Source organism: Ornithorhynchus anatinus, chromosome X5 (genome assembly GCF_004115215.2).
Source record: "Ornithorhynchus anatinus isolate Pmale09 chromosome X5, mOrnAna1.pri.v4, whole genome shotgun sequence".
Taxonomy (NCBI): domain Eukaryota; kingdom Metazoa; phylum Chordata; class Mammalia; order Monotremata; family Ornithorhynchidae; genus Ornithorhynchus; species Ornithorhynchus anatinus.
Genome location: NC_041753.1, coordinates 25,612,302 through 25,637,486, shown reverse-complemented (window position 1 = coordinate 25,637,486; position 25,185 = coordinate 25,612,302). Strand labels below are relative to the sequence as shown.

Sequence of the window (25,185 nt, the reverse complement as noted above, 5' to 3'; positions counted from 1 at the left end):
CCTCCCTCTTTTCACAGGCTTTTTGAAATCCCATCATCTCATTTTCCCTTTATTAAGAGGAGAGTAGTCACTTTATCGGCACTTCACAAATACCCGAACAAAATCTGTAAATACTATAAACGCTCAATATTTATTCGCCCTGATGTATAACTCTCCTGCCTGCTGAAAACCGCACATATCTGTCTATTTTGGAAAATGGTCCCGAGGATACCCGTAGGAAATAATTACTCTGTCATCATCAATGTGACCCATTTGGGAGATCAACTCCAGAGGACAGTGGCAGCGTCCACCTTATTCTGATTAGGATTTAGCACGGCACCAAACCCTCGGGGCCGCTTAATAAACCTTATTTGATGGCGACAGAGTAATTATTTCCTACGGGTATCCTCGGGACCATTTTCCAAAATACTCTTATCCTCGTCATAGCCAAACAAACGGTCAACGTGCCTTCTAAAGGTCTGTTGCTACGGTTTCGAAGCAGCATTGGTGACCTTGCAGACAGTCACGGCGTGTAATTTGGAAAGCGTCCTGATGATAAAATGAGTCAGTCTGCCACTTGATTATTTGGGGCGGCAGGCAAAACTGGATCAATCTAGATCATGAGGGTGGGATCTGTGACCCGGATCGACCTGGCGTCGCCCGCAGCTCCAATATCCAAACAGCAGGCGAGCTACTTTTAGGGCCGGGGTCCCTTTCCCCCAGAATATGGGTACAATCTTTGTCCTAGATTGACCAGAGACACCTGCTGCCCTCAAATCCAAATGGTAGATGACCTGAAATCATCTATCGCTGCTTAGATATCAGCTCCTGTGGGTGACACCAAGTCAATGTTTCTTCCCCATGGACTAAAAAAATAGAAGTCTGAATTCCCTTTATCGACACATTTTGGGAACTTCGAAGACCAGACCATGTCCCTAACTCAGCTTACACCTTTCCAGACTCACATCCTCAGATCTTTTTCAGCCTATCCTCAGGTGGAAGCCGCTCCCTTGCCCTGATGATTTTGGCTGCCTCTGTGCGCCTTCTCCGGCCCTGCGCTTCCTAAGATGCAACAGACTAGACTGTAAGCTCGTTGTGGGCAGGGAATGTGTCTGTGTATTGTTCTACTGTACTCTCCCAAGCGCTTATTACAGTGCTCTGCACACCCTAAGCTCTCATTAAATACGACTGACTGAATGAATGAATGAACGAACGAACGGGACCGCAAATGGAATCCCAGGCGTGAACATACAGTGATCATTAGAGCGGCAAAACCATACCTATTATTTGGTTTTCTATCCCCTTGGTGATGGTGCCCAGGTTTTGGATGGATGTGTGGGTTAACGCCCTGGACCAACGATTAAAGAGCAATCTGTTCAGATTGATTGCTCAGCGTCTCATTGTGAAGTTTCATTTGGATTAGAGTTCCCTAGCTGCATTATCTCACATTTGCCACTTCTCTTCCCACTCCCTCAGCTTCACGCAGTCTTCCTGCAGTTCACTCCCTTCTTCACTGCATTTCACCGCCCGGAAGCGCTTCGTGTCACCTGCAACTTGGAAAGTTTCTCTGGGCCCTTTCTCTCGGAAATCCAGTTGGAAAAGCCGAGGGCCCCTGCTTCATCTTGATCCTCTTCGACCTCTCGGCTGCCGTTCACGCTGCGGACCGCCCCCTTTCTCCCGGAAACATTAGCTAACGTTGGCTTCGCTGACACTGTTCGCTCCTGGTTCTCCTCCTATCTCTCTGACCACCCCTTCTGTCTCTTTAACTGTGGGAGTCCCTCAAGGCTCAGTTCTGGGTTCCCTTTGATTCTCCATCTACACTCACTTCCTTGGAGAACTCATTCGCTCCCATGGCTTCAACTACCATCTCTACGAGGAAGATGCACAGAGATTTGGGAATCTCCCTCTCCAGCCGTGACCTCGCTCCTCCCCTGCAGTCTCACATTTCCTCCTGCCTTCAGGACACTGCTACCTAGATGTCCCATCGACACCTCAAGCTTAACGTGTCCAAAACAGAACTCCGCATCCTCCCACCCAAAACCCGTCCTCCCCCAGACTATCCATCCCATCACTGTACGCAACATCACCCTCTTCCCGTCTCAAGCCCGTAACATTGGCATTATCCTCAACTCATCTCATTCACCCGCGTTTTCGATCTATCACCAATCCTGTCGGTTAAACCTTCACCACTTCACAATAATGTGTCCTCTCTGCTCTCCTCTCCCCTCCAGCCAAACGGCCACCATGCTGATCCAAGCACTTATCCTATCCCGCCTTGACTATTGCATCGGCCTCCTCGCCGACCTCCCTGCCTCCTCTCTCCTGACTCCAGTCCATACTTCACTCTGCTGCTTGAGTGATTTTTCTCAAAAAAGGTTCATCCCATGTTCTCCCAAACCTCCAAATGTTGCCCGCCCACCTCCACTTCAGATTCCTCACCACTGGCTTTAAAGCACTCAATCAGCTCTCCCCTTCCTAATACGTCTCGCTAATCTCCTAATACAATTCGGCTTGCACGCTTCGCTCCTCTAATACCAATCTACTCACTGTACCTCCATCTCATCTACCTCGCTGCCAACCCCTCACCCATGTCCTGCCTCTGGCATGGAACTCCCTCCCCCTTTCGGACAGACCACCCCTCTCCCACCTTTCCCCTCTAGACTGTCAGCTCGCTGTGGGCAGGGAACACATCTACCAACTCTATGGGGGATTAAGACCGCGGGTCCCATTTGGGACGTGGACTGTGCCCAACCCGACTAGCACGTATCTACCGCAGCGCTTAGTTCAATGCCTGGTACCTAGTAAGCGCTTAACAAGTATCCCGGGGGGGGGGGGGAGGAACCCAACTCAAAAGAACTTTTCATTCCAAGATTTCCAAAAATAAACCATATAAATTCACCTTTGGGCCCAGAATTCGGGAATGGAAAATTTCAGTCTAAAAAGAAATGCATCCACCTTGCTAGAGCACTGACTAAGTGTGAAATGTATTTTAATGAACTTGATTAAACTCTTTTAAGACCTCTCAGCCCAACTGATTTCACTGTTGTGACAGTCAATTAGCTAGCTGGCTGCTTGAAAAATTACACTGCATTCTCACCCTGAGCAGGCTCAATCTCTATACCCTGTACCTGGCCTAAATGTAAATAGGTCCCCCCTCTCTCTTTGAAGATGGATAGCCCACGTGCAAGGCTGATTTGCCACCACCCGGTTTCTCAAAGGAATGCCGGAACGTAACGCCGGTAACCACTCCCGGCCTAGTCTTTGTAAAGTCTGAGGATCTCCCCGGTTCCTTCCCTTGAGAGTGTGAGCCCCATATGGGACAGGGACTGTGTCTAACCTGATTAACTTCTATCTACCCCAGCGCTTAGAACGGTGCTTGGCACATAGTAAGCGCTTAACAGGTACCATAATAATAATCATCATTCCCCCAGTTAGTATGTAGCCTGACCAGAAAGAGGACAGGCCCCACTTGTTCAAGGTCTGTGGAAACCTCCTCCGGTTTCCCAAGGGAGTGGAAGTCCTGCCAAGGAGAGGGCAGAGAGAATAAACACCAGGAGAGAGAGAGGTGGGGGGAGGGAGGAGGAAGGCGGGTGTGCTTATCTGGTTTTTCCACACATCTTCTGGAAAACTTACGTGATGAAATTAATCCTTGCTTCTTCAAAGGTGGATAGGGGGCCAGGCCAATTGATCACTCTGAAGTGGGTGGGGACCTCTCACCCTTTCAACTCCGGAACCCACGCAGTTGGAGAACCATTCTGACAGCAGCCTTTTTGAGATCACCTGCCCCGTGAAAGCAGGGGCCCGGGAGTCAGGGTGCGGAGCACCGACCCCACCGGCTTTTGGATCGAGCTTGATAGTAAAGGACCGCTTTCCGGCCTCAGAGAATTAAGGGCGGCTTCCAACGGGAACTTCCGATTCGGGAAAAGAGGACAGTAAAATAACCTCACGGTTGAGGTGGAGGTTAGAAACCACTTTAGGAACGAAGTCCAGGTGGGTTAGCCACATGGCTATACTCCATAGCCATGGAATAAGAAGCAGCAGCGTGGCTTAGTGGCAAGAGCCCGGGCTTGGGAGTCGGAGGTCGTGGGTTCTAATCCCGGCTCCGCCGCTTGTCAGCTGTGTGACTTGGGGCAAGTCACTTCACTTCTCTGTGCCTCAGTTACCTCATCTGTAAAATGGGGATTAAGACGGTGAGCCCCACACGGGACAACCTGATCACCTTGTATCTACCCCAGCGCTCAGAACGGTGCTTGGCACATACTAAGCGCTTAACAAATACCATCATTATTATTTATTATTCCTGAAGAGCTAGTAAGAAGGGGATGAGTCACGACACGCATGGCTCGCCGACGAAGAGGCGACAGTCACCGGAAGCAGACCTTCCCCTGAGGAATCTGAGATCACGCCTATGCGGGGGGCATGAGCAGAGGCAGGAGAACACCCTTAATGTTCCCAACATGTAAGGCGGGGGGGGGGGGGGGGAGTGGAGGATGTTCCGATTTGCAGGTTCTGTTTAAACGAGCCCCTCATGAACTAGTCAGTCGGTCAGCCAGCCGATCGTGTTTACTGAGGGCTTACGGTGCGCAGAGCACTGTACTAAACGCTTGGGAGAGTACAACGTAACACTAAACAGACACATTCCCTGCCCACGGTGAGCTTACAGTCTAGAGGGGGGAGACCGACGTCAATACAGGTAAATGAATTACGGCCATGTACGGGGGCTGGGGGCGGGGGGAGAACAGAGGGTGCAAGTCAGGGTGACACAGAAGGGAGTGAGAGGAGAAGAAAGGAGGGTTTAGGTCAGAGAAGCCTTCCTGGAGGAGACGTGCCTTCAATAAGGCTGTGAATGGGGGGAGAGTAAAGGTCTTGGTGGAGGAGGGAGGGGGACCACCCCCCTCCCAACCTACTCCTAAAAGGCACCAAAAAGGCGGGGTGGCCTGGTGAAAAGAGCACAGTCCTGGGAGCGAGAGGACCAGGATTCTAATTCCATTCGTCCGCTGTGTGACCCCGGGCAGGGCACTTAACTGCTCCGTGCCTCAGTTTCCTCATCTGTAAAATGGGGATTAAATCCTCCTCCCTCCAATTTACACTGAGCCCCATGTGGGACAGGGACTGCGTCCCACCTAATTCGATCAACCAATCGATGGTATTAACTGAGCCCTGACTGTGTGCAGAGCACTGAACTCCGTGCTTGGGAGAGTACAATATAACAAGAGTTTGGTGGACATGTTCCCTGCCCACAAGGAGCTTACAGTTACGGTAATTATACAGAAGCAGCATGGCCGAGTGGACAGAGCACGGTCCTGGGAGCAAGAAGGTCCTGGGTTCTAATCCCAGCTCTGCCACTTGTCTGCTGTGTGACCTTGGGTAACTCACTTCACTTCTCTGGGCCTCAGTTACCTCATCTGCAAACTGGGGATCGAGACTGCGAGCCCCACGTGGGACAGGGACCGCGTCCAACCCGATTTGCTTGTATTCACCCCGGCGCTTCATACAGTGCCTGGCACACTAAGCGCTAACGAATACCACAATTATTAGTAGTAGTAGCATCGTGTATTTACCCCAGCACTTAGTACAGTGAAGTCCATACACGGTAGGTACTTAACAAGTACCAAGAGAGAAAAGGGAAATGGCTGCCAAGTGTACCTTGAGAGAGAGCTTCTTGAGAGATGTGCCCGCTTAAAGACAGACAAGTATTCCAAGATGAACGGGATAGGCCGTTGGAAGGGATCACCGTTCCAGGGCCGGTCCCGGAGACGGACTCGCAATCCCTCCTGTCGGGGGGGGCCCGGTTGTCGAGAAGATCTCGGGGATCTGGTCCGGCACACCTCCACCTCCACCTCCACTAGCTCGGGAGCCAGGTTGCTGCCCGCAGCATCCACAGAGCATTACGAGGACGGGTTGAAGAATAACCTCAAGAAGCTGCCAGAGTGATCATCTAGCGTTTCCCTTACTCTTCTTTGGAGAAATAAACAATTATTGTCATGACACTGGATAAACCATGCGTGCCATCTTGAGATTGTGCCAACAGCAGTAATTAATTACAGTGTTGGTAAGACGGTTACGCTTTCTGAAACCATGTCCTAGAATTTGTTCGATTAAAATCATCCGAAAATTCTTTATTCGCGTTATACAGATGCAAAATTCCAATGCAAAATCCCTGTGCATAAAGATACCTTTCAAATGGAAATGGAATACCTTTTTAACACAAGATAACTCTGCTTTTATACAGCTGTTCTATTTTTCTCACTTAAAAGAAATGCAACATTTAAATTGTAACAGCGAGAATCTTCAGGGACCAAAAGCAGAACTGATTACTGAATATGAACAGCAGTGCTGAACATCAATGACACGTGGGGTTTAGAATCTTTTTATATGGAGAAATCTTATTCATCTATTCAAGGTTTTAATGTTTTTTTAAAAAAAATACCCTTCCTTAGAGGAACCGCCCACCCCTCCACCCACCCTAAATGACTTCCCATGCTGCTCTGAGAGCAAGGTGAGGATTCTTGGCTACTTCCAGTCCCCTAGACTACAGCTCGTTGTGGTCCCTCCTTCTAGACTGTGAGCCCGTTGTGGGCAGGGATCGTCTCTCTTTATCGCTGAATTGTACTTTCCAAGCGCTTAGCACAGTGCTCTGCACACAGTAATGAGTTCACTCCCTCGGTGAACTCATCCGCTCTCACGGCTTTGACTACCATCTCTACGCAGATGACACGCAGATCTACATCTCCGCCCCTGTCCTCTCCCCCTCCCTTCAGGCTCGCATCTCCTCCCGCCTCCGGGACGTCTCCACCTGGATGTCGGCCCGCCACCTAAAACTCAACATGAGCGAGACTGAGCTCCTCATCTTCCCTCCCAAACCCGGTCCTCTCCCAGACTTCTCTATCACCGTGGATGGCACGACCATCCTTCCCGCCTCTCGGGCCCGCAATCTCGGTGTCATCCTTGACTCGTCTCTCTCGTTCACCCCACGCATCCTATCCGTTACCGAGACCTGCCGGTTTCACCTCTACGATATCGCCAAGATCCGCCCTTTCCTCTCCACCCAGACGGCTACCTTACCGTTACGGGCTCTCGTCATATCCCGGCTAGACTACCGTGTCGGCCTTCTCTCTGACCTCCCTTCCTCCTCTCTCGCCCCGCTCCGGTCTATTCTTCACTCCGCTGCCCGGCTCATCTTCCTGCAGAAACGATCTGGGCGTGTCACTCCCCTTCTTAAACAACTCCAGTGGTTGCCTGTCGACCTCCGCTCCAAACAAAAACTCCTCACTCTAGGCTTCGAGGCTCTCCGTCACCTTGCCCCTTCCTACCTCTCCTCCCTTCTCTCTTTCTACCGCCCACCCCGCACGCTCCGCTCCTCCGCCGCCCACCTCCTCGCCGTCCCTCGGTCTCGCCCGTCCCGCCGTCGACCCCCGGGTCACGTCCTCCCGCGGTCCCGGAACGCCCTCCCTCCTCACCTCCGCCAAACTGATTCTCTTTCCCTCTTCAAAACCTTACTTAAAACTCACCTCCTCCAAGAGGCCTTCCCAGACTGAGCTCCTCTTCTCCCTCTACTCCCTCTGCCATCCCCCCTTTACCTCTCCGCAGCTTAACCCTCTTTTTCCCCTTTTCCCTCTGCTCCTCCACCTCTCCCTTCCCATCCCCACAGCACTGTACTCGTCCGCTCGACTGTATATATTTTCGTTACCCTATTTATTTTGTTAATGAATTGTACATCGCCTCGATTCTATTTAGTTGCCATCGGTTTTTACGAGATGTTCTTCCCCTCGACTCTATTTATTGCCATCGTTCTCGTCTGTCCGTCTCCCCCGATTAGACCGTAAGCCCGTCAAACGGCAGGGACCGTCTCTATCTGTTGCCGACCTGTTCATCCCAAGCGCTTAGTACAGTGCTCTGCACATAGTAAGCGCTCAATAAATACTATCGAATGAATGAATGAATGAACAGTAAGCACTCAATCAATACGACCGAATGAATGAAATGGTCAGGGAGCACGTCTGCCAACTCTGTTGTCTCGTACTCTCCCAACGGCTTACCAATCAATCGATCAATGGTATTTGAGTGCTTACTCTTTGCAGAGCACTGTCCTGAGCGCTTGGGAGAGTACGAGACAACAGAATTCGCAGGCACCTTCCCTGCCCCTAACGAGCTTAGAGTCTAGACGGGGAGAAGCAGGACGGCCGAGTGGCAAGAGCACGGGCTTGGGTGTCCGAGGAGGTGGGTTCTGATTCCGGCTCCGCCACTTGTCTGCCGTGGACCTCGGGCAAGTCACTTCTCTTCTCTGTGCCTCGGTTACTTCATCCGTAAAAGGGGGATTAAGACCGCGAGCCCCATGGGGGACGGGGATTGTGTCCGGCCTGATCAGCCTGTATCTACCCCGGCGCTTAGAACGGTGCTTGGCACGCAGTAAGCGCTTAACAAATACCACCATTATTATGATGATGATTATATCCGTCATTTATTTTCATATCTGTCTCCCCCTCTAGACGGTAAGCTCCTTGTGGGCGGGGAAAGTGTCCGCCAACTCGGCTCTACCGCGCGCTACCAAGAGCCCAGCGCGGTGTTCTGCACACAGCAGGCACTCAATAAATACGACGGATGGATTCCTTTCCCGTCTCTCTTACCATCTTCTACCTTTAATACATACCAAAGCCAACAATGAGCTGCACAGACCTGAGCTCTTAGTTACCTGAAAGAGTTTAAAATGTCAGCGTTCTTAGAGTGGGGGTGCGCCGTGGGGCTCACGAAGCTCACAATATCTACAGACCTGTTTAGATATTACTTTCTAATTTCAAAGACAGAAGCCCTTCCTCACACTTTGGCGTCAAACCGAAGCTGCAACGGATTTAACGTCCTGGAGTCGAGACTGCGGGGCACAAAAAAATTACCACCACTCACCTAAACACTTCCATCCATCTCCGGCTGTCTTCCTCTCACATCCAGCTTTTAGTTAACAAGAGCATCGGCTTTCCTGGGCTTGTTTCAGATCCTAGATTTACGTTTACATCATTCAAGGATCAATAACGAATCGGGTGCTGTACAAAACAGTTTGCTGTCCAAAGGTTAAATAAGGAATAATTATGGTAAACACATTATTATCTGACACTTGGCCAACCTGAAAGCTCTGCTAAGTGGCATTTCTGATCTTTAGCAACATCCTTGGGATCAGAATACTGTCTTCTTCCTACGTGGTTCACTATCAGACGATGGGCGGCTAGACAAAGAGACGAGAAACAGAATCAAAGATCCCAATACGCCTTTGGGCAGATTGCGGGAAAAAGTACGGCGGCCAGCTCCATTTCAAGATAAAGGTCTGCAAGGCCGATGTAGCGCCCGAGCTTCTATAGGTGTTTGAGATCTGGACCTACTTCAGAAGACACAACCAACCTAGCCCACTCGCTGCTCCTCTAACGCTAACCTTCTCACTGTACCTCCATCTCATCCATCTCGCCGCCGACCCTCTTGCCCACGTCCTGTCTCCGGCCTGGAACGCCCTCCCTCCTCGTATCTGACAGACAGTGGCTCTCCCCCACTTGAGAGCCTTACTGAAAGCTCATCTCCTGTAAGAGGCCTTCCCTGACTGAGCCCTCCTTTCCTCTTCTCCCGCTACCTTCTGCGTCACCCTGACTGGCTCCCTTTATTCATCCCCCCCCTCCCAGCCCCACAGTACTTATGTACATATAATAATAATAATAATAATACATATCTGTCATTTAGTTATTCATATTGATGTCCGTCTCCCCCTCGAGACTGTAAACTCGTTGCGGGGAGAGAATGTGTCTGTTTACTGTCATATTTTACTCTCTTAAGCGTTTAGTACAGCGTTCTGCGCACAGTAAGTGCTCAATAAACACAAATGACCGAACGAACGAACAAACAGTGGTTTCACTGTGTCCCTACGAATCGCACGAGAGGTCACATGGCAGGACAAGATTACCAACAACAATGTCCTAGGAATTCGGCCACTCATTCGATCGCATTTGAGCGTTTACTAGGTGCAGAGCACCGTACTAAGCGCTTGGAATGTACAACTTGGCAACAGATAGAGACGATCCCTGCCCAGTAACGGGCTCACAGTCAGCTTACGAGTACTGAACAATGCCCATAGCAACAGATCTCTCCTGGGTGAGACACGGGAGGATGATGGACGACAGCAGGAGTCTCAAGCAGCTGCTGTTCGGTAAACTGAAAGCAGGCACGGGCAAGCCAGAAGGGCGGGATAAACTACTGCGACGACACCGCGGAGCCCGGGCTCAACCAATGCAACGTAACGATAAAGCGTTTGGGAGCCCGCTGCAGCGGTCATTCATTCATTCAGTCGTATTTTTGAGCGCTTACGGTGTGCGGAGCACCGTACTAAGCGCTTGGGAGAGTAGAATCCAATGGACGGGGCTGGCAGGCACTCACGGGGAGAGTAGGAAGACTAGTACTCGTATTTATTGAGTGTATACTGAGCACCATGCTCCATACTAAGCGTTGGGGATATTACAACAAAGGTCTGCTGAAGACTCGTCTCCTGTCCACAAAAGGTTTATAATCAAATGGGGAGGACAGAGATATAGGTATTGACAGAGTGGAATGAAAATAAATAATTGAACGCACAAGCGGATTCCCATATATGCATAGAGTTGAAGATGGACATAAAGGATACAGAATAAAATATACAGATGGAAACGAGACGCAGCGTGGCCTAACGGATAGAGCACGGGCCTGGGAGTCGGAAGGACCTGGGTTCTAACCTTGGCTCCGCCGCTCGTCTGCTGTGTGACCACGGGCGAGTCACTTCACTCCTCCGTGTCTGTTCCCTCATCTGTAAAACGGGGATCAAGACCGTGTCCCCCATGTGGGCCATTGGACTGCATCCGACCTGATTAGCTTGTATCTACCCCAGCGGTGAAAAAACAGAAACAAAAAAACCCAAAACGTCTTCCCTGTTCTAGAAATTCCTCCTCTAGAGCCCATCGCACCCTCCGGCTACCCCGCGTTACTCTCCTCTGATTTCTGTCCCGACTCCTCTCCTCTCCACTCCCCTCTCCTGGATATACCGCCCAACCTCGGTTTCACTCGATTAAATTTAACCTTCTTTCCTGAGGAGGGAAGACCGAAAAAAAAAAAAATCATTTTTTTTTTTTGTAAGGGAACTACGGAGTAACCCTACCAGAAACCCGGATATTGCTAAAAATCACCGTACTGATCCCCAATCACTTAGCAATTTTCCTTTCTTGCCGCCTCCCTTCCACAGGAGGAACTATCGGTGAAGGGATGAGAGTCCAGTTTTCACGTGGAACTCAATCCCTATCAGGGGCTCAGGGGAATTGTGTGCCACGGAACAGATAAACTAGGGAACCAAAAGAAACCCTACATGGCAAGTGGGCAAGGTCAAATACGGGAACTTTCCATCTTCCCACCCAAACTCTCTCCTCCCCCTGACTTTCCCATCCCCGCTAACACCTCCACCATCCTCCTTATGTCAGGAGCCCTCAACCTTGGCATTATTCTCAACTCGGCTCTTTTATTCAACCCACACAGTCGATCACCAGATCCCGTAGGTTCTACCTTCGCGACATCGCTAGAATCGGCGCCTCCCTCTCCATCCAAAGCGCTACCCCACTGGTCCAGGCACTTGGTCGTAGCCCAACTCGACTCCTGCATCGGCCCCTACCCTACCTTCACCCTTTCCCTCTCCGGTCCGTAACTTCCTCTGCTGTCTCAGTCGCTCTTCTAAAACGTCGTTCTGTGCGCGCGTTCCCACTCCTCTAAAACCTCCAGCTGGAAGCTCACTGTGGGAAGGGAGTGTGGCCGTTTATGGTTATAATGTACTCTCCCGGGCACTTGGTATAGTGTTTGGCACACAGTAAGTGCTCGATAAATATGACTGACTGACTGAATGAATTATCCACTCCTCTCTGCATCAAGCAGAAACTTTCGACCATAGGCATCGAGGCCCTCAGTCAGCTCGTACCCTCATCCCTCTCCCACTACAAGCCAGCTCACACACTTCGCTCCTCTGACACCGACCTACTTACTGTGTCTTGAGCTCATCTCTCTCATTCATTCAATAGTATTTACTGAGCACTGGGTGCAGAGCACCATCCTAAGCGCTCAGGAAGTACAATTCTGCAACAGATGGAGACAATCCCTGCCCACAACGGGCTCAAAGTCTCGTCTCATCAAATTCCCTGCCCACCTCCTTGCTCGGGTCTGGAGCTTCCTCCCCCTTCATATCTGACAGAATACCATTCTCACCCACCTTCAAAGCCCTACTACTAATGATGGCATTTGTTAAGCGCTTACTATGTGCCAAGCGCTGTTCCAAGCGCTGGGGGTGGATACAAAGTAATCAGGTTGTCCCACACGGGGCTCACAGTCTTCATCCCCATTTCACAGACGAGGTAACCGCGGCACAGAGAGGTGAAGTGACTTGCCCGAGGTCACACAGCTGACGAGCGGCGGAGTGGGGATTAGAACCCACGACCTCTGACTCCCAAGCCCGGGCTCTTTCCACTGAGCCATGCTGCTTCTCTAACTGAGGCACGGAGAAGTAAAGTGACTTGCCCAAGGTCACACAGCAGACAAGTAGCGGAGCCGGGATTAGAACCCATGGACCTTCCGACTCCCAGGGCCGGGTTCTAGCCACTACAACATGCTGCTTCCCCCAAATCTGGACCCGATGAGTAAAATCCGGACCCAGGTTGTTCAACAAGGACCAAATCATACGCGCGGGGTGAAAATAGAAAGCCGATATAAAGCCACAAGGCCTCTGCAAACGCATTTGTATTATGTACGCAAATATTTTCAACGTGCGCCCTCTGTGGGGTTCTTCTCTACCGAGCTGCTTCAGTCAACATTTTCTCCCGGTCTCACCGGGCGTCCACGGAAGAGTTCTCTATTCCACGCTGCTGTGTCTGGCTCTGTCGATGCTTACAATATCCTGGTCGTGTAGTCCCGAGGCCAGTTTCACGGGTGGCCTTCCGCAATGTCGCTGCTGTCAACGCCATCATGGTAATAATAATAACAATGGTGGTATTTGTTAAGCACTTACTATGTGCAAAGCACTGTTCTAAGCGCTGGGGGGGGATACAAGCTGATCAGGATGTCCCACGTGGGGCTCGCAGTCTTAATCCCCATTTTACAGATGAGGAAACTGAGGCACAGAGAAGTGAAGTGACTTGCCCACAGTCACCCAGCTGGCAAGCGGCAGAGCCGGGATTAGAACCCACGACCTCTGACTCCCAAGCCCGGGCTCTTTCCACTGAGCCCCCGCTGCTTCTCCACAGTAGTAGCCACAGCGTTTACTGAGCGTCCCCTCGGTGGGATCGCCCTGTACTAGGTGCTCGGGAAACAGAGAGTAACAAAATCACACCGACGTCAGAGAGGCTCGCTGAGGAGCACTCGGTTGGGAAAATTACTAGAGGCAAAGTTGGTTGAGAAGCAGCACGGGTTCTAATCCTGCCTCCGCCACTTGTCTGCCGTCTGACCTGGGGCAAAATCACTTAACTTTTCCCTACCTCAGTTTCCTCACGGCAAAATGGAGAGGAGATACCTGTGCCCCAACCCCCTTAGACCGTGAGTCCATGTGGGATAGGGACTGTGCCCGATCTAACGATCACCTTGTATCTATCTACTCCGGCAACATCACAGTACTGGGTAAACAGTGATTGCTTAACAAATACCACAATCATCACTATTATTATTATTATGGATCAATCAAAAATCAATGGCAGTTATTGAACATTTACTGTGTCCCAAGCCCTGTACTAAGCCCTTGGGGGAGTACAGTACATGAAGCAGCGCGGCTCAGTGGAAGGAGCCCGGGCTGCGGAGTCAGAGGTCATGGGTTCGACTCCCGGCTCTGCCACTTGTCAGCCGTGTGACTGTGGGCGAGTCACTTCACTTCTCTGCGCCTCGGTTACCTTCATCTGTAAAATGGGGATTAACTGTGAGCCTCACACGGGACGACCTGATTACCCTGTATCACCCCCAGCGCTTAGAACAGTGCTCTGCACATAGTAAGCGCTTAACAAGCACCAACATTATTATCCTCATCCCACTAGGTGCTTGCAGACTAAAAGATATCAGATGGTCCATCCCAAACCTTGAGGAATGGAATGTCCAGGAAGGTAAATGCTCCGAATATCACGTGGCCAAAGTCAGAAGCCGAATACTGGGCTGGGGGCTTACGTTCTCATACGAATAAAAATATTCATATTTTACTCTGGGGGTGGGTGTGTGTGCATTTCTTTTTGGTTTTAAAAGTTGGAGGTTTGACAGAAAAGATTGATGGACAATTGAAAACGCTTTCCATCCACATGAAAAGCATCCTATGCTATGCTGTGACGACTGTTAATTCCAATGCCAGGCACTTTTTCATTCTGTGAATTGTTTTCCAAATTCTTCCTGAGGTCTCTTATTTGAATCCCGAATCCCCTACGCCAGATATGTCAGACGGCCACAATTGACTCTCAGTATGTGCCCATGAGTAACCCGCAGCCGTGCCCGTATCTCCTGAGATGATGTTTGAGATATCTTTAAAACGTTTCCTCTGCTTGCTTAATGTCCCTCCTCTTCAGCTCGTTATTCAGCAACTGCTTGGGTGTCCTGCTGTCGCCCATTTTCCTCACATACCCTGTCCAGCTAAGCTGACCGACCTCTGCGTCAATGCCGGGCGACGCACCGTGTTCCAGGAGCTCACTGCTTGCGATCCCGATTCACAATCTGACGCTACGTACGGCCCGAAGGTGAAGCTGATGCAACTAGCGCTTGACAAATACCATTAAAAAAAAAAAAAAAAAAAAACCAACCCGTTCGAGAAGTTGGGTGTGATGTCTGTGGTAAATCCAGGTCTCACAGCCGACTTGCCTAACGCTGAAAACATCAGTCTACCACCAACAGCAATTAAGATCATACTCCTATGGCGAGCGCAATACTTTCTGGGTGTAAATTGCTCATCCACATGAGGTGAATTAACTCTTCCATTCAGTAAATTAGTTCTTTCGGTAAAGTATACCCAGGTGTCCTTGGTGAGTTTAATTTACCTCACTTGGGGGAGTCGTTTCTTCCTATAGAGTAATTTACTCACCATAAGATCAGACCCTTTAAAGAGTGGAAACGGATTAAAAACATACCACTCCTCCTTTTCCTTCTTCCTTTTGTTCTTGGTTCCCTCCCCTCTTCTCCTTCTGACGTTGCCTTCAGCTATTCTATTTCTACTTTGTTCGTGCGGCTGTTAATGGGCTAATCTAACGGTTGCCGGACAAAACCATAAAGGCGTGTCAGGTGAGAGATGACACCGGTTGGGAGACGAGAAACGGAAAGCAACCCGAAAGGCACAACCTCTAACCCAATGTGAACGCCATACCAACACCATGATACCAAGCGCTTTCCTCTTCCCTTTCAAATTTCAGGTGTATGCTCGTTTGTATATGCCAAATCTATCTGTAGTTTTCTCACACATTAAGACTTACAGATCATTTTGTTGTCATCGCAGTTGTCAGTTCCTTCTTTTTTTTCTTTTCGCCAACTTTCTTCTCCGTCCGTGTACTAGTTTCTAACTCCCTCTCCTATGCCTGGTGCCCCAAAATACCACTTTAGCCCCTGCTGGGAGAGCATTTTAGTGAAAATTGCCGAATACTGAGTTGCTCCCCAGAAAGAGATTCAGGAGCTCTGGTCTAATCAGAAGAGATAGCAGCTTTAGCAATAAGTGCTGCTTTGCAATGGGTTTTGCATCACTCTTGTAAGGGTTCTTCATTTACTTAGGGGATAGATAAGGGGATATTGTGCAAAACCCATTTTACTCTCAAGCAATAAAACATTCCAGTTCCCCAGCCCTAGAGTACATCTATCGCAGGGTCAAAATGCTTGACTTTAACTTACTATCATCCACATAAAGATGATTAAATAAAAGAATGTTTTAATTGAATTACTTTTTTAAGCAAACCTTTTTTTTTTTTTTTAATTGAAGCTGCAGAGCCTCTAACATACAGATAGGTACCTGATAAAGGTCTAATAAAAACAATTTGGTTTTGGTATTGTCCTTGCATTTTTAATCACATGATCCAGCCTGTTAGGGTCTGGGGAAAACCGAGCATATTTTTCTCTTCAGCCTTTTCTTGCTATCTTCTTAATAAGCAAGCTTTCTTTCTTTATCTCATTAACCACCATGCTTGGACAAAGTCTGCGAGGGGTCCAGAAGTGCTCTTATACCAAAGGGGTTGAATGTCAGGAAGGTCACAGTCGGGTCTGCCTGTATAAAAGCTTCTGGGTTATTGTTTGTCGTTGTTCAACTTAGCTAAGCATTTTAGGGCAGATAGCGGATGTAAACTTTAACGCCACGGTAGTCGTATTTAACGCCACAGTAAATTACCAGCACCGGGAGAGATGAAGGCTGTTGGCTTCACAACTGATTGAGGTGGTGACCTGGACCTTCAAACACCTGAAGCAGGATTGCAAAGGCTGGCAGCCTTATTAAAGGCACCTGGTCCATGTCAAATCCATCTGGGCTGGCAAGTACTTGACGGCAGGTACTGAATAGCCAGTACCTCCAGAAGGACAAATGTTAACAAGATAGGGGATGACCTTCAATATGTACAGGCCTTTCAAGATCTACGCGCAGGTCCTTAATAAAGCCCGGTGTGGGGGGGGGGGGCCCACCCCCGCAGGCCTAAATTCATAAAACTGCTACACAACTTCAAAAATTTGGACTTTTTTTTGCAAAACAAAGCAGTCGATGCCATGTGGATCTCTGACGCCCTAAAGCCAGTACGGCGCTCTGCTCACGGTAAGCGCTCGATAGATACGACTGAATGGCTAGGGTCTCCCTTCCATTCTCCTTCCTACCTCGGCTTGAACGGAAGCTCGTTGTGGGCAGGGAACGCGTCTGCCAGCTCTGTTACAGGGTACTCTCCCAAGTGCTTAGTACAGTGCTCTGCACAGAGGAAGCGCTCGATAAAGAGGATTGACTGACTGAATGTTCCACCATGTCAAGCTCAAACTGTTGAAAACCCAACTCCACATCTCCCCTCCCAAATACCTCTCCCATATTTTCCCATCCTAGCCAGGCTACACTTCAATCAATCAAATCAAGAGCATTTACTGCACACTTACTGTGTGCAGAACACTACATTAAGCACTTGGTAGTCGGAAGACACCATCTCTACCCCTCACGGATCGTCCTTCGTGCACCTAATATCTTTGACTCACCTTTCTCCTTGACCCCACACATCCAATCCATTATTGAATCCTGTTGAATCTTCCTCAGTAATACCTAATAATAGTAATGATAATAATGGTACTTGTTAAGCGCTTACTATGCACCAGGTTCTAAGCGCTGGGGAAGATACAAGTCAATCAGATTAGACGCAGTCCCTCTCCCACCTGGGGTTCACACTCTTTACCCCCATTTTTTTTACAGATGAGGTAACCGAGGCACAGAGAAGTTAAGTGACTCGCCCAAGATCACACAGCAGACACGTGGTGGAGCCGGGATTAGAACTCAGGTCCTTCTGATTCCCAGGCACATGCCCTATTCTACTAAGCCCCGCCGCTTCTCACCATTCCCCTCAATTCCTAGAAGCACCAGCCCCGAGTTTAGGCCCTAACCACATTGTGCCTCTATTTCTTCCTGCAAAGGCCCCCACCAGTGTGAGTAGGAACAGAGAAAAGGAAACCTCTTTCTGAAACTCGGGGTCATCGCCTGAGGCCTGGGGCCGGAGCAGGTGAGGGCTCCGTACTCTAGTACGGACGCCGATGCCCGCATTGATCAGGATACCGATGGGGCGTATTTAATCAAGCGGATTTATTGAGCGCTACTGTGTGCAGAGCACTGTACTGAGCACCTGGCAGAGGACGATATAACAGAGTTGGTGTCAAAGACATGGCTGTGTGTTTGAGAACTTACCAGCTTTCCCCCCAAATACCTGTCTTGCTTCTAGAACAAAATGGGGTGTACATCTGTGTCCTTCTACAGGTTCTGGATGCTGAACCTCCGTCTTACAACTTTCTATTTAGGGGTTCTGTATTTGTGTTCATTCTGATTCCCCTTCGTATGGAAAATGCCTCGAGGGCTGGGGCATATCTGGTTTTCTCCTTTGGAATTCATAATAATTATAATAATGATTACGGTCTTTGTTAAGCGCTTACTGTGTGCCAAGCACTGTTCTGAGCACTGGGGCAGATGCAAGGGGATCAGGTTGTCCCACGTGGGGCTCACAGTCCCCATCCCCATTTGACAGATAAGGTCACTGTGGCACAGAGAAGTTAAGTGGCTGGCCCAAGGTCACAGAGCAGACAAGCGGCAGAGCCGGGATTGGAACCCACGTCCTCTGACTCCCGAGCCTGTGCTCTTTCCAGGAAGCCATGCTGCTTCTCCTTCTAAGGAATTCCCCTTAGCACTCACTACACTATTCTCAGCAAGAAAGAGTACTGAATGCTGTATAAAAAAAAATCAACAGATAAGGAGGCCAAAATGAAAACAGCACCAGGAGCACAGTGCAGAGGACAAACCCGGTAAGGGGACGGTCTTTCGGTCTATGTTTAACAGTGATCGGCATATTTTCAGACGGGTGCCGATACCTAGCTGCTCTATGCAAACGATCGATAACATCAACTAGATTCTAATTACACGGCCGGAGGATTTTCAATGAATATTCAGCTGAAAGTGTGAACTCTGGAGACAATTATGAATGAACCCAACATAGGTGGAACTTGAGAGAGGCAGAAATCTATTCGACCGCCAAAACGCCTGGGAGTTTAGGGTCTAAAACCAGAAATGTGAATGATCGCAGGTGGCTCATCCGTAATTAAGGTGCAGGCGTAAAACTTTGATCCGTGTAAGATCAGAACAATCCTCCCACACTTTATGATTTGTGGTGGAACCCACCTTTGAGCAAGTTTCTGACACTACATTAAAATAATTATTGTTCTACATCCGCCACTCTAATCACACATCAAATGGCAAGACAGGATTACCAACAATGAGATCCAGCCTCTAAGCGATTCTTGTCACATCACACCTTCTCTGGGCAGGACACGTGAGGAGGACGGGCGACCTCACCGGATCCAATAGCTGCTCTCAAGTGAGGTGGAATGGGGAAACAGTAAAAAGGGAAGACGGAAGCAACAGTTGAAAGATACAATGAGGCAAAACCTCAAAGGATGGAGCAGAGCCATGGAAAATTGGGAGACAGCTGCAGAAGACAGCCAGCTTGGCATACAGCAATTAGAAACGGTGTCACTTCCTTGCAAGCGAGCCTTTGAGATCTGGACAAAAAGCGGGGGGGAACATAAGCCATGCCCGTCATAATCACTCACAGAGACGAGGGACAATCTTTTCATGTCCAGGGTGTAGATGAGAACGTTGGTTACACATGGGTCTCACCAGCCAAATGTGGGCACACTGATAAAATCTCACGGTTACTAGCGTCATCTTCAAACCTAAAGGACAGCTATAACGAACACAGCCAAAAGGCAATTTCACTCCGCGCGGAGCAAAAAAAAAAAAAACTGTTGCGAGGTCTCATCTCACTCAAAATGAATTCTTTTTAGAAGTCAACAATAGCATATTTTGCTACAGCTTTGCATCGTACAGTTAAAACAAAAGCACGCACTGAAATAAATGAAGAAGCACATTCTGTGATCTATTCCTCGAACTTGGGGCGGGGGGGGGGGTGTCGGGAGGGAGGCGGATCACTTCTTGTCAACATTTGCGAATTAAAAATGGAGAGCCCAAGCATCGGTGTGAAATAGTTCGATTTTAACTGGGCGGAAGTGACCAAAGTGCGAATGCAAGTAAACTCCCAGATAGGTAGGTACTTTGGATTCCGAATCGGTCGGTGAGAAGAGATATAAATCAACGACATATATTAGTATTTGTTAAGCGCTTACTACGTGCCAGGCACTGTATTAAGAGCAGGGGAGGATACAAGCAAATCGAGTTGGCTACAGTCCCTGTCCCACGTGGGGCTCACAGTCTCAATCCCCGTTTTACAGATGAGGTAACTGAGTCACAGAGAAGTGAAGTGACTTGCCCAAGATCAGAGAGCAGACAAGGGGCAGAGCCAGCATTAATAACAATAATAATAATAATTACGGTATTTGTTAAGCACTGACTATGTGCCAAGCACTGTTCTCAGCACTGGGGTAGACACGAGGTAATCAGGTTGTCCCACATGGGGCTCCCAGTCTTAATCCTCCTTTTACAGATGAGGTCACTGAGGCACAGAGAAGTGACTTGTCCAAGATCACACAGCAGACAAGGGGCAGAGCCAGGATTATGAACAATAATAATAATAATAATAATAGTAATGGTATTTGTTAATAATGTTGGTATTTGTTAAGCGCTTACTATGTGCAGAGCACTGTTCTAAGCGCTGGGGTAGACGCAGGGGAATCAGGTTGTCCCACGTGGGGCTCACAGTCTTAATCCCCATTTTACAGATGAGGGAACTGAGGCACAGAGAAGTGAAGTGACTCGCCCACAGTCACACGGCTGACAAGTGGCAGAGCTGGGATTCGAACTCATGACCTCTGACTCCAAAGCCCGGGCTCTTTCCACTGAGCCACGCTGCTTCTCCTTACTATGCTTCTGCTTACTATGTGCCAAGCACTGGTCTAAGCCCTGGGGTAGATACAGGGTCATCGGGTTGTCCCACGTGGGGCTCACACTTTTAATCCCCGTTTTACAGACGAGGTCACTGAGGCACAGAGAAGTTAAGTGACTTGCCCAAGCTCACACAGCAGACAAGTGGCAAAGCCAGGATTAGAACCCACATCCTCTGACTCCCAAGCCCATGCTCTTGCCACTGGGCCATGCTGCTTCATCATGCATGCTGCATCATTAGAACCCAAGATCTTCTGACTCTCCAGGTCCATGCTCTATCCACTGCACCATGCTGCTTCTCTGAGAGTCAGAAGGTCATGAGTTCTAATCCTAGCTCTGCCACTTGTGTGCTGTGTGACCTCGGGCAAGTCACTTTACTTCTCTGTGCCTCAGTTACCTCACCTGTAAAATGGGGATTGAGACTGTGAGCCCCACACGGGGTAGGGACTGCGTCCAACTCAATTTGCTTGTATCCACCCCAGCACTTAGTACAGTGCCGGATACATAATAAGCACTTAACAAATACCATTATTATATTCACAATCTTGGTACTCCATCCCTCCACCATGTATCATTGTCGCCATCATCGTAAACGATGCTAGAGAAGCAGCGTGGCTCCGTGGAAAGAGCACTGGCTTGGGAGTCAGAGGTCATGAGTTCGAATCCCAGCTCTGTCAGCCGTGTGACTGTGGGCAAGTCACTTCACTTCTCTGTGCCTCAGTTACCTCATCTGTAAAATGAGGATTAACTGTGAGCCTCTCGTGGGACAACCCGATGACCCTGTATCTACCCCAGCGCTTAGAACAGTGCTCTGCACATAGTAAGCGCTCAACCAATACCAACATTATATTTATAAATGGTATTTATTGAGCGCTTACTGTGTTTACAGCAGTGTATTGAGTGCTTGGAAGAGTACAACAGGGTTGGTAGACACATTCCCTGCCCACAACGAGCTCAAAGTCTAGAGGGGAAGACAGACATTAGTACGAATGAATAAATTACAGATGTGTACGTAGGTGCTGTGGGGCTGAAGGAGGGGTGAGAAAAGGGAGCAAATTAGGGCAACGCAGAAGGGAGTGGGAAAGGAAGAAAGGAGGGCTTAGTCAGGGAAGGCCTCTCGGAGGAGATGTGCCTTCGGTAAGGCTTTGAAAGTGGGTAGATTAACTGTCCGTCGGATATTTAGATGGAGGGCATCACAGGCCAGAGGCAGGACACGGGCAAGAGGTCGGCGGCGAGATACAGGTACAAGGTACAGTGAGTAGGCTGGCGCATCAGAGGAGCGGAACGAGTGGGTTGAGTTGTAGTAGGAGAGCAGCGAGGGGAGGCAGGAGGGGGCAAGGTAATTGAGTGCTTTAGACCCGATGCTAAGGCGCTTCTGTTCGACGCGGAGGTGGGTGGGTAACCCCTGGAGGTCCTTGAGGAGTGGGAAAACATGGACGGAACAGTTTTGCAGAAAAACGAGGCAGGGATCCGAGTGAAATATGGACTGCAGCGGGGAGAGACGGGAGGCAGGAAGGTCTGCAAGGAGGCTGATACAGTAATCGAGGTGGGATAGGGAGAGTGACCGGTGGAGGGGATGCACGGAACAGGGAGGAGCCGAATGCCTGGACGCAGAGGAAAGGGCGGACCTTAAGCAACGTTGTGAAGGTTGAACCGACAGGACTCGGTGATATTCTGAATATGTGGCTTGAATGAGAGAGGTGAGTCAAGGAGAATGCCAAGGTTACAGGCTCGCGAGACGGGAAGGATGGGGGTGCCATCTAGAGCGATGGAAAAATCAGGGAGAGGACAGGGTTTGGGTGGGAAGATAAGGAGTTCTGTTTTGGACACGTTAAGTCTGAGGTGCCGGTGGGACAACCAAGTAGAGATGTCTTGAAGGCAGGAGGAGATGCGAGACTGCCGAGAGGGAGAGAGATGATGATAATCTTTATAACTGTGGTATTTGTTATGCACTTACGAGATTCCCAAACACTGTTCTAAGCACTGGGGTAGAGACAAGGTAATCAGGTTGGACAAAGTCCTTGTCCCACACGGGGCTCACAGTCTTGAGCCCCATTTTACAGATGACGTAACTGAGGCACAGAGGTCAAGGGCTCAAGATGTAGATTTGGGAATCATCTGCATGGAGGTGGTAGTTGGAGCCTTGAGAGTGAATGAGTTCTCCAAGGGAGTGGGTGTAGATGGAGAGTAGAAGGGGACCCAGAACTGAGCCTCGAGGGGCTCCCACAAACGGGAGGCAGAGGAGGAGCCTGCGAAAGAGACCGATAACGAGCGGCCAGAGAACCAGGAGAGGATGGTGGCAGTGAAGCCACGGTTGGATAACGTTTCCAGGAGAAGGGGGCGTTCGATTAGGATGGAGTGGAGGCTATTGGATCTGGCAAGAAGGGGGTTATTTGTGACCTTTGAGAGGTCGGTTTCTGTGCACTTGAAGGGGAAGGAAACCAGATTGGAGGGGGTCAAGGAGGAGAAGAACTTGGGGCGGCGGGTGTAGACAACTCGCTCAAGTCTAGAAGGGGAGACGGACATCAGTATAAATAGTTTATAAGATATATCGTATAGATATACGCATAAGTGCTGTGGGCTGAGGGTGGGGCATACATCGACTGCCCAGAGGTCACAGATCCAAGGGCAACAGACGATGCGGAACGGAGAGGGAGCCGGGGAAAAGAGGGCTTAAATCAGGGAAGGCTTCTTGGAGGAGATGTGATCTTAATAATGCTTTGAAGGTGGGGCGAGTCGTGCTCTGCTGCATATGGAGGGAGGATGCGGGAAAGGGGTCGGCTGCGAGATAAGACGAGATCGGGGCACAGAGAGTACACCGGCGCTAGAGGAGCGAAGTGCGCAGGCTGGACTGTAGTAGAAAACCAGTCAGGTAAGGTAGGATGGGGTGAGCTGACTGAGTGCTTTAAAGCCAGCGCACTCTCCTTCCCCTCACCAAATCTCCTTCCTCTATTCTCACCCCGCCGACACTGCCTGTCCGTAACAACGTTGTCATTCAGCTCCTCCCGGTTCCGTGAAGCCCCACCCTCCTCTACCATGGCCCCGCTTGTGGATCACCCGTTTCACTGTGGGTAAAAGTCTCATCATCATCGACCTTTTCCTGACCCGCTCACTACGGGGTAGCGGATAGAGCACGGGCCTGGGAGTCTGAAGCTCATGGGTTCTAATCCCGGCGCCGCTACTTGTCTGCTGCCTGGCCTTGGGCAAGCCAATTCACTTCTCTGCGCCTCAGTTACCTCACCTGCCAAACGGGGATTGAGACTGTGAGCCCCATGTGGGACAGGGACTGTGTCCAACCCGATCTGCTTGTATCTACTCCAGTGCTTAGTATAGTGCCTGGCACATGGTAAGCGCTTCACAAACACCACAATTATGATCAAAAACAGGTTTTCGCCTCATGATGCTGTCTTCCATAAGCAAAGTTGGCTTCATTTGCTCCCAGTGCCCGCATCTCACAGAAGAAGCGGGGGAGGGAGTTGGAGTGTTCCTCTCACTCCACATTGCTTTTGATCTTTTTTTTTTTTTTTGAAAGGCATTTAAGCACTTACTATATGCCGGGCACTCTTCTATTTTATCCTTTCCATCTCTCTCCCCTTCTTCTTTTGAACCCCACATCCCCCGTCTCCATAAAACTATTAGTCACAGTGACCTAATGTCCTCCTGATCCTACCTGGGCATTTCTGATTGACTTTTAAGACCCTTCTCTCCTTCTCATTCGCACTGATGCTCCTACCCTGATCCTTGGGAGCGTCAACCTCCACGCTGATAATCCCTCTTACCTCCCTGACAATCCACCTCCTCCCCTAATCAACTCTGCTGTTCTCTTACTTCACTAGGCTACGAGAACCAGCACCGCCTAGTGAAAAGCAGCATGGTTCATCAGAAAAGAGCCGGGGCCTGGGCATCAGGAGACCTGGATTCTAATCCCGGCTCTGCCACTTGCCTACTGTGTGACCCTGGGCAAGTCGCTGAACTTCTCTGTGCCTCAGTTACCTCATCTGCAAAATGGAGATTAAGACTGTGAGCCCCCATCTGGGATATGGACTGTGTCCAACCCGATTAGCTTGTATCTTCCACGGTACTTAATACAGTGCCTGGCACATAAGAAGCCCTTCACAAATACCATTAAAAAAAAAAGTTCTACCACTTACCCGTTGCAAGACGTGGCCAAGTCACTTCACTTCTCTGTGCCTTAGTCTCCTCATCCGTAAAAGGTGGATTTAATACCCGTTCTCCCTCCTCCTCAGCCCGCGAGTCCCCACGTGGGGCAGGGAATGCGTCCGATCCGATTATCTACCCCTGTGCTTAGTATGATGCTTGGCACGTGCCAAACGTTTAACCGACATCACAGTTATGATTATCACGCTTACCCCACTTCAGTCAAACATCAGCACAGATACGGGCTGGATCTCATCGTCTCCAAACAAGGCTCCAACTCTAAGCTCTAAGATAGGCCGCGAGGAGCAGTGTGGCCATACGCATGGAGCACGGGCCTGGAAGTCAGAAAGACCTGGGTTTTAATTCCAGCTCCGCCACTTGGGCAAGTCGCTGAACTTCTCAGTGCCTCAGTTTCCTCATCTGTAAAATGGGGAGTAAGACTGGGAGCC

General features: G+C 49.7%; 1 protein-coding gene across 5 annotated transcripts in view; it reads right to left on the bottom strand.

Annotated features, from left to right (window-relative positions):
• COMMD10 (COMM domain containing 10) overlaps positions 1-25,185 on the bottom strand; it is a 240,622-nt gene that overhangs the window by 132,159 nt on the left and 83,278 nt on the right. For 2 of the 5 annotated variants that reach the window (XM_029055690.1, XM_039910832.1), the window contains one exon: positions 17,182-17,245. The exons of the other annotated variants lie outside the window; for them this stretch is intronic. In XM_029055690.1, coding sequence (XP_028911523.1) covers positions 17,182-17,245 — 64 coding nt within the window. The remainder of the gene's footprint in view (positions 1-17,181; positions 17,246-25,185) is intronic. 5 annotated transcript variants of the gene reach the window in all.